The sequence below is a fragment of the Pteropus medius genome, unplaced genomic scaffold (genome assembly GCF_902729225.1).
Source record: "Pteropus medius unplaced genomic scaffold, Ma_sr-lr_union100, whole genome shotgun sequence".
In the NCBI taxonomy this organism is placed as follows: Eukaryota; Metazoa; Chordata; class Mammalia; order Chiroptera; family Pteropodidae; genus Pteropus; species Pteropus medius.
In genome coordinates, this window is record NW_024356248.1 from 2060216 (window position 1) to 2075829 (window position 15614).

General features: G+C 53.9%; 1 protein-coding gene across 1 annotated transcript in view; it reads left to right on the top strand.

Annotated features, from left to right (window-relative positions):
- Nucleotides 1-15614, top strand: part of SYT7 (synaptotagmin 7) — a 59318-nt gene that overhangs the window by 11114 nt on the left and 32590 nt on the right. The window contains exons 2-3 of the mRNA XM_039860243.1: nucleotides 12438-12641; nucleotides 12884-12979. Coding sequence (XP_039716177.1) covers nucleotides 12438-12641; nucleotides 12884-12979 — 300 coding nt within the window. The remainder of the gene's footprint in view (nucleotides 1-12437; nucleotides 12642-12883; nucleotides 12980-15614) is intronic.

Below are 15614 nucleotides of genomic sequence, written 5' to 3' on the forward strand. Positions count from 1 at the left end.
ACTTCCTGGCTCGCCCTGCTGCTCCTGAGCCTAGGTCTCTCCTTTACTCTGCAGGCCATGTCGAGGCTCCTTCTTGCTTCTTAGACCCTGGCTCTCTCCCACTTCAGAGTCCTTCCCTCCCCAGCATCCCCACCTCCCGTCTTTCAGTTCCTTGAAGCTCCTTGCTCCTCCATCAGCCCCGCTGCCCTCAAAAGTTTCCTGACCTCTTTCAGCCGATGGGGCTGACCCAGGCAGTTTCTGTGGCTGGTGCTGCTACCCTGTACCTCAACAACCCTCTGCCCCTGTGAGTTGAGAAAAGGGGTCAGCGCAGGGCCCAGGGACTGGCAGCCTTGCCTCCTAATTAGCAGGAAGTAATTGCCTGGAAAAAATTTCATTTAGAATGAAACATTGAGACTCCAAGTTAGAGCCAAGCCAACTGATGGGCACTAGGGAGCAGGAGGAGGGAAATAACCCAGGTCAGGGACTCAGGAAGCCCCTCAGGAGATGAAGGCCCTTAGGACTCCCTCCCAGGGTTGCTCCCAGGACCCCAGCCTTGGAGAGGAGGGCAGAGAGCACTGGGCTCCAAGTCCCACCATCTTCATCTGAGTTTTCTGGCTCCACTACTTACTGTGTGACTTGGGGCAAGCTACTTATTCCTTTGAGCCTTAGTTTTCACTCTTGTAAAATCATAAGAGGGCCTCAGTATCACGAGGGTTGATTTGGACAGTGGCTATGAAAACACTTTGCAGGCTGTAAAGTGCTGTGGGAGTGTACGTTGTCATTGTCTTCTTCCATGTGGCTCTCAGCTGAGATGTGAGAATAATGGAGGAATGGGTGGTCTTGGAAATACTGGAGGGGCATCAAGACTCCCAGAACATGGAAGGATGGTGAGGTGGATCTAGCTGAGCTGCAAGATTAAAGGGAGAAAGATGTGGTTTCCCATGCCAGTCTTACCACGCACCAGCTGCACCACCCTGAGTGGTCACCTCACCTCTCCAAACTCCACTTTCTTCTTCTGTCGGATGCTGATCGTTACGCTTCCTCTCGAGGCGGGGCGAAGGGGGTGGTGGTTGTAAGGCTAAATGAAATAATGTTTGCAGAGCTCTTAGCACAGTGCTTGGCCTATAGTAAGTGCTCAATAAATGCCATTAGCTATAGTATCTGCTGTAATTAAAGGCTATGCTCTTTACTCCCTGCCTGACTCCAGAGAAGCTGTGATTTTGAGTGTTGTCTTCAAATGGTTTTATTTGTTTTGCTTTTTCCCCTTTTCTGAAAGAGGGAAATTTTTATACCCAGTGAGACTAATATCAAGCAGTCCCTAGAAACACCAAGCAGATCTGCTTCTCAAAGAGCCCCCACCTGTGGGGTAGGGGGACAAGAGTGGGCTGCAGCTGTGGCCTTCTTCCCCGACCCCCACTTTTGCCTGGGGAGGGGCTGTGGGCAACTTTCTTATCAGGGCAGGTATGATGTAGGGATCCTCTGCCCCGGGGGAGGGATATTACAGGCCTTTGTATTCATCTTGGTAGGACTGGCCCTGCAGTAGGAGGGAAGGTTGTGTTTGTTTAAACAGGTCTACCCGACTGGCCTTGGACGAGGGAGCAGGAAGTTTCATCTGGCCTGGCCATCTGGGTTGAATCTTTAATGTGAACCAGGCAGCAGGCCCCCAGGCCGCTGGAACACATTTGGAGCATTGGGGTGTTGGGCAGTGCTGCAAGCTCTGAGTGGCAGATTGCCCCGGAAGGGGTAGGGGGCGGCGGGGCCGGACCGTCTGCCACTTCTTCCCCACTCGCCCCGCGCCACCACTGGGGGCCTTCTGCGCTCCTGTTCTGAGCGCAGTACCCGCGCTCGCCTTCAGGAGGCAGTGCGGCAGGCTCCCCTCGAGGGCGTGGGATGTGGCATTTACATTAGCGGGGAGACTCTTTTTGTCTGGAGTCGTACTGCTGACTGGGTCCTTGGCATCAGAGGACCTCACCGGGTGGGAAAGGAGATCCTGAGGTCGGTTGGTCGCTGGCTGGGCTTCAGTTTGGGGTTGATCAGGGAGGAATTGGCAGAGGAAGGTAGGGCCATTATGCTGCAGCCCTGAAAACGGTTCCGGTCGGTTAGATCTGGCTCATCAGAGGCAAGCAAAAGGTGGCCTGGAGGAAGGCTCAGTCCCAGGACTGAGTTCAGTTTCAGCACCAAGGACAGCGGAGGAGCGGCTGGCGGTTGTTTCAGCACGTGGACAGAGCTCAGGGCGGCTGCTCAGTTTAACCTTTGTGATGCGAATGATACTCCAGAATATGGTAGAATGGCACTTCCGATAGGGAATCTCAGACACCCTGTATTCCAACGAGGCGATTTAGGACCAGAAAGTTGAGTTAGTTGTCTAAGGTCACACAGCCGCAATGACACAGTGGGTGGCAGAACTGGACTCAGAACCCCAATCCCTTTTCATCCATCTCTCCCACAACTGGATTCCCACTAATCCCCCTCCTTTCTAAGCACCTCTGGGAGCAGCTTCACATTATGTTGCATCCCTGAGAGCTCTGGCAAAGATTAAGCGTATCCCCTCTCCCACTAAAACCCCGGGTCAAGAATCTGCATCTCAGGATGGAAGATTCCTAGCACCGATGGCTTTCATGTCTTCCAGCCTCAGGTGGGAGGGTGTCAGGGCAGGACAGGTGCCCTGGCCTGTAAGGAAGCCTGTGACTTGGGGAGGTAAAATTGAGTCATCGGCATGAGGAACTCTTAAGTGCTCTGAGATCCTCGAATAAAATATTGCACACCATTCCCACCCCAGCTTCTTTGCAGCTGTGTATTATTAATAACAATAAGATGCTGATTTAGGCCAAGGCACAACAATGTATTATTCATAGGAGTAACTAGTGGTCAAGACCTGCACTTAATCCTCACACGTCCGTGATCCTGCCCCCACTCCACACTCCTGGCAGAGAAGCCCTCTATCTGAGCTCCTTTCCTGGGCTCCTGCTGCTCTGATGGACATGATCGTTGTTTTCATGGCCATGCAGGCAGCTCATCAGCTTTGGGATAGAGGTGGGTGATGAGGATGGCAGTTTCCAGGCTAACTCCTGGCTGGACACCCTTCAGCTTGTGCTCTCTACCCAGAGCTGGCACCTGGCCCATTTTGTCCCGAATGGCTTTAACCCTGATGACTTCTGGACTCAGCAGCTTTTTGGGGTCTGTAGATGGCTTGTCTCCCCATCCCTCTCTTTTGAGGCTGAACACTAAAGCCAGACACACCAGGCTTCCCTAAGCCAGGAATTGTGGGAAGTGGGGGTGGCAGTGGTGAGGGAAGGGGATCACCAGGGAGAAGATACCCCCGTCACCTCCATTAAGTATGACAATGGATGTGAAATCCTCCGTAAACTGTTCTGCGCTGAACAAATGTGAGCCATCATTACAAAAGCCATGTTGTCTGCTAGAAGACAGAGCAGAGGTAAAGAAGGTGTGGATGAGGCCCTCACAGCTCACCAGGCCCTGCTCCCTGATGAGGAGTCGAAGTGCTTGTGGATCTTGACATGTCCCCATTCAATTTCTTGCTGGAACAGCTCCTGGCCCATCCGGATAATCCTTCATTCGCTGTTTACTCACTTGGCATCTCCTCTGAATTCTAAACCGTCTGCATCCAGCCGGCCTCTGCGGCCCCTGCCAGTGCTCTCTCTCTAGCTCACTCACACATTATCTGTTTTTATTACAGTCAAGGTTGAGACTTGCTAGTGCTAAGCCCCTATTTTCAGCTAGTCCTAACTTTCCAAAACAATTCCCCTCAGGCCTCCTCTTTCGCCAGCCTTGTTCCTGCCCCAGGTGAGGCTGGAGGGGTTGTGGGTACCTCCAGTGTTTTTCGAAGGACACTCAGAGAGACTGTCTGGAGAGCATGGGGGGAGGGCCATGGCTCAGCTTTCCTGGGAAATGAGTGCCTGGATCTCTCTGCCTTTTTCTTTGTTTCCTTCTGCCCGCCCAATCTCATTTTCTTTTTCCCGTAGCAAGAAATGAGCTACCCCTATTCCCAAAGTGGGTGGCCCGGAGCAGGGAGTTTTAGAGTGGAGAGAGGGCAGAAAATTTGTCATGACGGGAGGCCTGGCAGTTTGCCCGGCTGTCTGGGGTTCAGAGTTTAGCTCATTGCTTTTCTGTTGCTATCTCCCCAACTATGCCTTTTCTAGCTTTCTTAAGTGTGTTGGTTTGAGAGGAGGGATGGAGGCACCAAAAATGTACCCCCCTTCCCATGCCCAGATAGCTCTGGGGCTGCTAAGCTCTGCACTTGTAAATGCCCTCCCACCTTCCAGCTGCTCTGCATGCACGTGGAGGGGTGCTTCCTATGGAAATCTGTGGCTCCAGCTTTCACTGCTTTCCACCTGAAATGTCATCATGCAGCCACCAAAGAATGGGGGGAGGTGCTGGGGCATGATACGTCCTGGTGCAGAATGAGGTGGGAGGAGGCGGGATCAGGAAGGGAACACTCTGGCAGATGTAGCCCCAGCCACCCCCAACATCACTCTGCTTTATTTCTGAAATAGTAGTTGCACCCTAGTCAGCACAAGAGACAGGGCCCTAAGCAAGTCCTCTGGCACCCTGCCCTCCATTTCTCCCCGTTCCCACTCTGTCCAGCCCCAGGTGCCCAACCCCCTACCTGTTCTGAGACCTTTAGGTGAACTGAGCATCTCTCTAATGAGTGCTTTACTAAGGCCAAGGGCTGGGCTGGTGGATGGAGGAAGAAGCCCCAGGAAAGGTATGTGTGTGATCAGGTTCTCTTCAGTGCTTGGGGTAAACAGACATGGCTTTCTTTGGTAAAATTTTTGGGGAAGCAGAAGTTCTTTCTCCAGCTGTATTTTGTGTTCACTCGGTTTCTTTCTTCTTTTCCTGCTATCCTTGGAGCCACTCATTTCAAGGCTTAGCTCCTGAGGGATGGAACAGAATGAGAGCTACATGGTTTGGGGTCTTACAGACTCCAAGTCTAATCCTGGCATTGCCTGGCTTCTGCTGTGTGCACTTGGGCAGATACCTAACCCTCTGAGCCTCAGTTTCCTTTGTAAAATGAGCATAAGCGTATTCACCTTCAGACAGGTGCTGAGGATTGTGGACACAGGTTGGTGTTGAGCGTACATTAGTCGCCACAATCAAAATGCTTGGGATGAAGAGTGAGGGCCTGGGATCTGGAGGTGCCCGAAAGAGGGAAGCAGTCTAGGCTGGGAGGGTGTGGGGGCGACAGGACAACTTTGGAAGGGCTAGATATGAGGACTGTGCATGTCACCATCTGAGAGCGTAAGAACGAGCGAATTCTGGGGGAAAGAGCCGATGTGCACAGATTTCCAGTGTGTCTGGCAGCTTCTCTGAATTGTCCTGGGCTGTGGCAGACCCCCAGCAGTGGGGAGACAGGACTGTACGCCACTGGTCCTGCTTGAGGAACCAGACTACCCCCTCCAAGAAAGGCTAGGTGGACAGAGGGTCAGTTAATTCACATTTGGAGAAGGAAGAGACTGCTGTGAGTGTATGTCATCAGGGAGGGCTTCCTGGAAGAGGGGGGCTTCCCTGGGGCCTTGAATAATTGAATGTTCAGCACTTACTTACCCAGCCTCTCCTGTGTACCAGACCTTAGGCCACAGAGATGAGTGATCTGGGGTTTCAGCCCTCCAGGAGCTCCCATTGGGGAAAGACAATTAACCCAAGGAAGAATTGCCATAGTTCTAGAAGAAATAGAAGGAAATGTGGGAAGGAATGAAGGCTATCTTCATCTAGGGATCTCGAGGGTAGAGAATAGGCGGAAGGGCATTCCTGGAAGAGGCAACAGCTTATGCAAAGCCTCAGGTGTGAAAGACGGCCTGCTCGATGGAAGGAGAAAGTTGAGTGTGGCTCGGTCATACAATGTAGCATATTACAGAATGCCGTCACATCCTTCAGCTGTAGCTGTGGTAAAGGACAGGCTCAAGTTGCCTTAATTCTCCATGCCTGTTTCTTCCTCTGTGAAATAGGAATAATAATAGTTCAAGGTTGTGGAGATCACACAAGATGGTGCATATAAACTTCCTGGCACAATGTTTGCCACAAAAGACGTGTGCTCAATTAATGTGAGCTGTTATTTGATCCTCACAGGACCCCAGCAGGGGAAGTCAGGGGTTATTCTCATCATTTGAAGGTAAAGCACTTAGGCCCATAATGGGCCATGTCAGGGTCATGCCAGGGGCAGAGGTGGGACTTGAATTCAGGTCATTTGCCTCCAAGTCTACTTCCTGTCCCACTGCTCTGCCTCAGAAGGACAGACAGGCTTCAAGTAAACAAATAATGGACGTAGAGAGAGAATTCCAGGCTAGAGGAAGTGCATCAACACTTAGGCCCTGTAGACAGCCGAGTGGGCCATGGCCATGAGTGACCATGCACGTGTGTGTGTGAATGTAAGCATGGGTGTTGGGCAAGGACTGAGTCTCTGTGGTGCGTGCGCACGTGTGTGTGTGTGTGTGTGTGTGTAGAGAGAGAGAGAGAGCGTGCACCACGGATGTCAGTGCCTGTGGCCTGTGTATGTGTGTACCTGTTCCCCCTCTGGCTCTCCTCTCGTTCCCCCTGGGTAGCTGGTGAGCTTGCCCTCAGTAGTTCATTCCCTCTCCAGTAGCTCCCCAGGGCATCCCAGCAGCCAGCAGCCCTGTTTGATTCTGTTCATCCATAAATCATGGCTTGCTAAGGAGATGAGAAGGAATTTGGAGTGGGAGCAGAGCCCCGGCAAGGGATGGGGTCAGGTCTACAGTTCACACCTGGAACCCAGCCTGGCTTCCAGCTGTCGCCCCTACCCCAACCTCCTGTTCCTCAGCCCTCCCCATTCCTTTCCGTGGGTATTCGCTGATGCCTGCTTTTGGTCAAGTGCTGGGCCAGGGATCCTAAGGCAGGGATGGGGGAGTCGGGCGTGTGTACAGAATTGAGTGAGACATGACCCCAGGTCTCTCTTGTCCTGTGGGGAAAAGTAGATGCATATCTAATTCAGTATTTCATTCAACAGTCAGTGAGTGCCAGCTCGGTGCCCCAGATGTCTCTAATACCGAGCGAAACGTGGTAATGCTATGATAACAGCAAGCATTTATTGCCTGCTTATACTGTGTCAGGCACTGTGCTAAGCACGTTATATGTGCTAATTCCTTTAAACCTCACAGTAGTCCTATGAGGCCTGTGCTATTATTAGCCTCCATTTACAGATGGGGAAACCAAGGCACACAGAGATTCGGTCACTCAGCTTGGAAGAATAAGAGCCAAAATTTGAGACCAGACAGTTAATCACTGGCTCCAGAGCCTTGGCACTTAATCACTGCACCCTAAAAGAAAGGCACAGGCACAGCGTCAGGTGAGCTTGGAGGTAGGAGAAGGTAATTCCTTTCTGGGGAGATTATAGAAAGCTTCTTGGAGGCTGTACTTTTTATCTGAGTATACAAAAATCAGGACTTGTCAGGCAAAAATGAGCATGGGGGAAGAATGCAAGGGGTCCAGTGTGTTGATGATATTCTTCGTGTGTGTGTGTGTGTGTGTGTAAAGAGAGGTTCTCAAACTCTCTCGCTGCAGCCTCTCTCATCTTGTTTGAGTGACAAGGTCGATAACATGCAAGTATTGAACATTCAACAAATATTTACTGAGTGCCTCCCATGTGTCAGCCTGTTACAGACAATCCTGGGATGAGCAAAGCAGATACAGCCCCTGCCTTCATGGACCCCTGGAGTCTGGCACACAGTAGATGCTTAATAAACGGCAGCCTCCGTTATTATTCCTAGAGGTCTAGTATTCTTCCTCACTCATTCTTTCAACAAGAATTTATTGAGCACCTACTATATGCTCTGCTCCGTCCTCGGTGCCAGGAAGACAGCAGTGAACAGGACAGCAAGCACTGCCCTCATGGAGCTGACACACTAGAGGGGAAGCCTGTGCGTGAGCACCTTGTCCACCCTAAGACGTGGGCCACCTCCTAGAGTACACGGGCTTTACGTTGAGAGCTCCTTGGGGAGTGGCATGATCAGGAGCACGGGCTCTGCCCACAGGACTGGCAAAGTCTGTAGGACTCTGTTAGATTATCATTAATCCTGAGCTCTAATCGGCTGACATCCCTGCCACAGGCCTGGGCAGAGGGGCAGCGATGTGCCTGAGCTCACACCTCACTCCCAGGATGCCTCTGGGATTGGACCTAGGAGACCTGTTTCTCCTGGCTCACCCTGCCTCCCAGGTCATCTGTCTGCCCTTGTCTGTCTCACCCCCTGGGGCCCAGGATGTCTCCTCTGCCTCAAGATAGGTCGTGGAATTCAGCTCTGTCAAAAGGCTGACTAGAGCTGCAATATTTTCTTTCCCCAAATGTTAATATGCTGATGCTAAGAGGACTTGAAACCATATATGTCATCGGAGGAAGGGTTTAGAAGGGCTGGGACAGCTTTGCCTAGAGAAAACTGGAGGGGGACATGAGAGCTGTCGGCAAAGATTTGGAGGCCTGTCATGTGGCAGAGGGAGCCGACTCGTTCCCAGCAGTTCCAGAGGGCAAGCATAGGACCATGAGGGCAAGTTCTAGGGGGACAGATTCAGCTCAGTGCAAGGCACAGCAGCTATGCCTATAACTATGCCCATCCACGGAGGGCCTGCCTCTTGCAGAAGCAGCTTCCTGTCACCAACGCGGCTATCCAGGGGGTTCGTGGACTGATGGGGCCGAACCTCATGACTTCCAAGGTCTCTTTCATCCTGAGTGACTCTATGCTCTGGGAATGGTTTCATTCTGGCTGGCAGGTGAGAACATGCTTGTTCCCCTTGATGGCAATATCAAGTGTTGGCTGGGGACATCTTGTCACTTTTGTTCACAGCCTCAACACAGTTTGCAATGGCAAGTGTTTGTCTCACCCTGGCTTCAAGGGCTGTTCGGGGGATGCTGCGGGGCCTGAAGATCTTGGAGGGAAGGGCTCAGCTGTCTGGAAGATGACGGCATCCACCCATGCTGCGGGGGATCCCAGGGTCACCAATCCCAAGGGGCTCAGTTTTCCTTAGCAACATATCTCTTTCTTCAAATGGAATTGTCTGCAAAAGCCCAAGATGTGAAACAGGGAAATGATGCTACTTTGATTGAAGAGGCCTTGAGAGATCACAGCCTCATCCACTCAGCATCCACCTCCATATCCATATCCCCTGCGGAACTCCTGGGAACTCTAGGGGATCCCAAGAGCACTCCAAGCAGAGTGCAGACTCCGAGCCAGACTGCCCGGGTTCAAACCCTGGCTCCACCACCTATCGGAAAGACCTTGGACGAGGTACTTGACCGCTCTGTTCCTCAGTTTCCCCATCTGTAAAATGGGGATAATCATAATGCTTACCTCAGTTGCGGTGAAGACCGAGTCGTTACCTCAGTTGGAACACCTAGGACACCTGCTCATCATCAGAGTGGGGAAGGGTCAGATCTTCCACAAATGGAAGCACTGACCTCCGCGAGATGCAACGCCTTGCCCACGGCCACATAGTGGGTTAGTGACCAGAATAGGGCCTCAGCCTGCTGCTCCTGGACTCCAAGCCCAGTGCTCATTCTGCATGCCACAGAAGGCTCATTGCTTAAGATGGGCATTCCCTGGGACTCTGGGGACCATTCAGAGGGTGCTCACTGGCTTCTGGAATTGACAGGCTCTGTCTTAAGGGACTCTCCAGCCTACAGCAGAGGTTGACAAGCAGCTTTTGAAAAGGACCTTGTTTGGCAAAGAGAGGAGGAAGCTCCACGGAGGTGACCCCTTTGAGAATCGCCCCACGGCCAGGAGCTGTGTGTGTGTGGAGAGGAAACCTTCTACCACAGCAAGACGACGACTAGGTCATGAGCTTGCTGACACCCACTCTGGTCTCGCTCATCCGCTGCTCATAAACTTCCCATGACTCCCACGGCCTCTCCTACAACAAGCCCCTCAGCCTGAGAGACAAGCCCCTTCCGCATCAGGTCGTACCCCCATCCCCAGCCTGGTCTCCACACTTCACTTCCCATGATTTAGTCCACCTCCTCAGACAGCGTGCCCGACACTTCTTACCCCGTCCTTGACTTTGCTCTTGCTGTTCCCTTTACCCTCACCTCACCCCCATGCCCCAACCACACCATATACCACCTCCTCAGGGGAGCCTTCCCAGATCTCTCCCTAGTCCAGCAATCACTTCTTCATTCATGCTCCCAGCGCCCTCCGTTTACACCTGTGACAAAACAGACGCCGACAACCCCAGTAGTCATACCTGTCTATGGAATGCTAACAACAATCCCACGGAGGGATGCTGTTTTTAGCTTCAGTTTATAAAAGAGAAAATGAAGACACTGAGGGGTTAGGACACTTGTCCAAGGCCACACAGCTATTAAGAGACAGAGGCTTGTCATCTATAATTGGAAAATAAATTTAAAAGAGTACATATAGAGAGAGGCAGAGGCCGTACTCAACCTTGGGTCTGTTCTTGGGCATTTTGGAGGCTGGTGCCCCAGGCTGGTGTGCTGCCACTCGCTGGTTCTGGAGCATCCAACATGCTAAGAAACAGTTAGCTGAATTCTTGCCTGTCCCCTGTGCCTCCTGGTAGATTCTCAATAGATGGCGGTTGAAGAAAGCTCAGCCCAAGAATGGAATTTACTTTACTGGAAAGGGAGTTCAACAACCCACACGACACGCCCAGGCCCTCCCACTGGTGCAGGGGCAGTTCCTGGAGAGAGCTGTAAGAAGCGCAGGCCCCCTTCCCGGAGCCACACTTGCTCATCTCCTTACCGCCGTCCTGCGTCTTGGGGCCCTGGTCGCATGCCTGCGGTATTATGGCCATCACTCTCCCCACTCGTCCCCACCCCGTCCCTCAGAAGCCTGGAGGTTTACGGTGGAGGCCTCCCATGTGGCCTGAGAACTTTGGCGGATGTAGATGTACTCCTCCACCCAGGGGAGGGAAGGGCAGGACCCGTTCTTTGGTGTCTGCAGATTGTCCGGGTCAGAGCTCCCCCGTGCTGTGGGCCCTGATGTTGACAGTGAACAGGGTACAGGGCCTTCCTGGGGGCTGAGGCTGCAGACTCAGGACAAGAGAAAGTTTAGTTGGCCTGGCTGGTAGATAGGTGGGGGCCGGGTAAGGGTGGCCTTTTCCCACAGCTGGGAGGCTCAGGAAATTGGGGAGGGAGAGGTGGAGCCCAAGCAGGATTCTAGGGAGAGCGGGTAGTGAACCAGGTGCCCGGGGTGCTGACGTGGGGGTGGGAGGCAGCTCTGGGGTTCCTGAGAGCTCGGGATGACCTCTGGGCCCTCCTCCTGAGGCCCTACAGCGAAGCAAGAGAAATTGGAGCCCAGAAGCTAAAACCACAGGAACCAGGACCAGACAGCTATTGTCAGCTCTTAATTACCACTGTCACTAGCACCAAAAAGCCCACACAGGCTTCTCTGTAAATAAACAGTGGCTCCTTGACTTGAGGACACATCCCAGTGCAACATATTTACAGTGCACATGTGATCTATGCCGTTTCCTGCTCGACTCCCCCACACTATCATTTCTGGTCAAGTTTTGCCTTCTTTACGTTTGGTTCGGGCTCATGTTTACAACCACCTGTGAGAAGGCAAGGAGGAGGTTTAATCTGCATTGCAGGGGAGAAGATAGTAGTTATGTGACTCGTCCAAAGCCACACAGAGAGCAAGAGGTGAGATCTGCACAGAAACCTGGGATTTTCCTCCCAGGACAGGTCCCTGAGCATTTCCACTCCTGAAGTATAGGACCCTGAGCTCCTGGAGTGGAAGCTGCCTCTCGGCCCCCGTGAGCGGTTAGAAGGTTGTAAACGAGGAGCTCAGGGACGGAGGGATGAGGGGGTGTGGTGTGCGGATGCTAGCTGGGGGGGCTTCCAGCCCAAGGAAAGCCGGGCTAAAGGGAGTGAGGGCTGATCAGAGGGTTCCAGAGATTTCCTCTTTGACTCCGCACAGACTGTCGAGTCTTGGCCAGGCACTTAAGAAGGTCTGTTAGTGCCCATAGGGCAGATGTCCTCAGAGGGACTGCGGGAGATAACAACCCTTCTGGGCAAATTCAGCTGGAGTTGTAGCTCAGTACGGGGCTGGGGGCATGGCAGAGTGCTGAGCAGGGAGGCCTTAAAGAAGCAGTGGCTATTTTAAGGGGATTCAAAAGGCTTGCGAAGCCTGGCTGGGCTACGGGCACACTTGGCCTCTCCTTCTGAGGATGTCAAGTTTGGGGGATAGTATTGATGCCATGGGTTCACACAGGGCCCATGCAGGGAGAGACCAGGAGAGGCGTCAACTGGCACAATTCCCCCATTTTACGGATGAGGAAACTGAGGCACAGAAAGGGAAAGGGACATCCCAAGGTCAGCCAGCCAAAAAGAACTGGGAGTAGAACTTGCTCAGAGCTCCCAGTGTCGGGGACAGGTGGTAGGGTAGGGTGGTCATTCTGGTGTTTCTGGGGGCCTCTGAGCCGAGGGAGAGTGGCCGGCCCTGGCCAATGAGGGTCTGACCTGCCCATGTCCTCCCCAGGGGCGCCCACCCGCGATGTCCTGCTGGTCTCTGCCATCATCACCGTCAGCCTTAGCGTCACTGTCGTCCTCTGCGGCCTCTGCCACTGGTGTCAGCGCAAACTGGTGAGGCTCCGGAGGGCCCTGGGGGCGGGGCCTGGCTCTGCACCCCGTCCCCCACAATTACAAGCATATGACCCACCTGCCCATGTAGTCAGGCACACTTGCGCGTAGAAATTCACACCGCATGCACCCCCTGCATTTGCCTGGGTGTTGGCCCCCTATGTCTGTGTGTACACCCAGAGCCACACACCTAGGGACACTCGTGGATGGACTTGGGTCTCAGGGGCATTCACAAGCTCTCAACTCCACGCGCACACGCCCCGCTTCCTGCAGAAAGAGCCGCAGGCACACACGCGCAGACTGAGAATCGAGGCCCCCTCCCCTCTGTCCGCTGCCCTCCCCCAGGGCTGGGCGTGGCCGAGCCGTGTCTCCTGGCCAATGAGGCGGCGGCGCCTGTCCCGCCCCACCCCCAGCGCCCTCACATCCATCCTGATCCTCCGGGTTTGTACAAGCACAAACGGCTTCTTTTCATTTTTAACGAGAGCTGGGGAATTAACGAGCAGGATTAGGCCATCAATAAGTAACGAGACGTCAGGAAGGAAATTCATCACCGAGGGCGCCGGGAGGGAGAGCTGAGCTGAGCTGCCTGTCCGCAGCCCGCAGCTCCCAGAGGGTGGCCGCCCCCACGAGACCTTAATCATCCCGGATCCTGCCGCCCCAGCCCAGAAGTGTGGTGGGGACTTTGGGAGGTTGCAGGGGGCACCCCCGAAGGTGCACCGGGAGGCGTCCCAGGTGTGGGACCTTTCCCGGGGTTAGGTGAAGAAGGGTCCCTGGCAGGTACCTTCCAATCCCCAGGTTGAGAATGGTGGGAGCGGGTGCCACATCTAGGAGGCCCATTCTCTCCTTGCCCAAAGGAGCCTGAAGGACAATGAGGGGTGTGTGGCTGTGAGCACTGTGTGGGTGGGGGCTTCACACCCTACTCCTATGGAAGAGAAGGGGCAGACGCCCCTGGATGAGGACCCAGCATGCCTCCTTCAAGAAAGGCAAATTCAGGAATTGGGAGCACGACTCTCCATCCTGGGATAGATAGACTCCTTCGGAGCGTGTGCAGAGACCCAGCGGCTCTCTGCGTGCAAGCAGAGCCAGGCTGCCTGCCTTGCATTGTTCCTGGACCTCCCATGGCTGTGTCTGCCTCAGAATTTCAGGGGAGGTGGAGTATGGAGCTCGGCCACGTGCCTCTGTATGCCAAGTGTCCTCAGAGGCTGTGGGAGTGGCTGAGCACTAGCCCTGTATATCCTTTCGGTCTGTTAGGCTCTCTGTCTATCTGGTTTTTTGAAGGCAGTTGTATGAGCAGGCACTGCTGGTGACCTTGAGTGGGAGTCTTTGTGTGTTAATTTTGAGGGTATGGGTGCACTGGGAATGTGTCTGCTCACCTTTGCACGTGGGACATGGACTATCTCATCAGGACCCCAAATGAGCTAACCTGTATGTCTGCCCCACTGTCCCAGCCCTGTCCCCTGGTAAGTGCTGCAGTGTGTGTGTGTGTGTGTGTGTGTGTGTGTGTGTGTGTGTGTGTGTGTCGTCCGCCTCACCTGGGACAGGAGTTCAAAGATGACAGCTTTTGTAGCAGGTGGGCTGCTAAGAGATGCAGAAGCTCCCCTGGCCCAGCCCTCCGCCCAGCCTCGAACTCCCCCAGGGTCCAGTCCACAGTGTCCTCTTTGACCGGCTCCTCTGAGCTGCCCGAGCCCCTTGACCCCTGCCCTGGCCCTGGGTCACAGAAGTAAGGGGGCTTTTGCCCAGGTTGTCTCTGTGCTCCATTGGAAGAGGCTTTAAAATGCCCCTTGCACAGTTGCTGGGCTCTCCTTGCCCGCCTGTCCCCTCAGCAGCGTGACATGATACCCTGACAGCCCAGATCCCATTTCCAAACATTAATAACTTTCTTAATCTCCTGCTGGCTTTTTCTGGATCAGCCTGGCCAGCTCCTTCCCTGATGAGCAGGCTGGTGATATAGGCTGCTGGACCCCACCTAGGGCTCCCATCCTTGCCGCATTAACTTACCCGTCTCCTAAATCAAGTCATGCCCTAGTTCCTGTCCCCCATAGCACCCCAACTCCTGCTGCAGTGATAGTTGCCACCTGAGGGGAAGGTTCTCTGAGCTGCAGAAGGAAAAGCCACCTTGGGTGAACCGTGGGCAGCCCACCCCTGCCATGCCTGGCCTTGATGAAGGGCAACAGACCAGCCTTAGAAGGGGGTACTTATCGGGTCAAGTTCCCTGTTAAGACTGGGAAGAAAGAGGAGAGGAGGTGAGGGGTGGGGTTGGGGAGCCCTCAGCAGGGGCCCCACACTGCCTGAAGTGCTAGAGAATTGGGGGGGCAGGGCTCCCTTCATGGTGGCCAAGAAGGGCCCTTGGCCACCATGGAGGCCTCTAGGCCCTGATTGCCCGAGCTGAAAGCAGAAATTGCTTGAGATTTGAACTTCTGTAATGATGGGAGGGATCAGAGATGGAGCTGAGAAAGGGCAGTTTTGCGGGCCCAGAGGATCCAGCAACCTTGTTTTTTAACTCTAAGTTCTGGCTCAGTGTCAACACCTGGGGCTTGGACCTCGGGGTACATGGGGCGCTAGAGGGGTGCTTCCAGTGATGGTTTTGAGAACTGCTGGTTACCAGGTTTCACACCAAGTACTAGAGGCCATACAATCCCTGCCATTGGGGATGACATTCCCAGGGGTCTGAAGTAAGGAGAAAAATAATATCCATGATGAGAACCCTGAAGCATGAGGGGCCTGGGGCTCATCCCGTGACACCGCCTCATTTCAGAAGGGAGGAAAAGGAGGCCAGAGAAGGCAAGGGACCTGACCACAGGGACACGGGGAACATGCAACGCTGCTGGGCCCAGGACCCTGGTGCCTCGGAGACACAGGGGAGCTGGAGGTGGGATGAGGGCCCCCCCACACCCTTCAGAGGAGCATGACTGTGCCACCTCTGCCACGTTCCCTGAACAGGCGGCCCCATGCCTAGGATAGGGCTGCAGCTGGCAGGGATGCCAGGGAACACGGCTGTGTGGCTTTTATTTTGCTTTAGGGAGAATGGAATAATTGGCTGTTGTGGCTGTGGTATCGGTGCACATGACTAGATGTT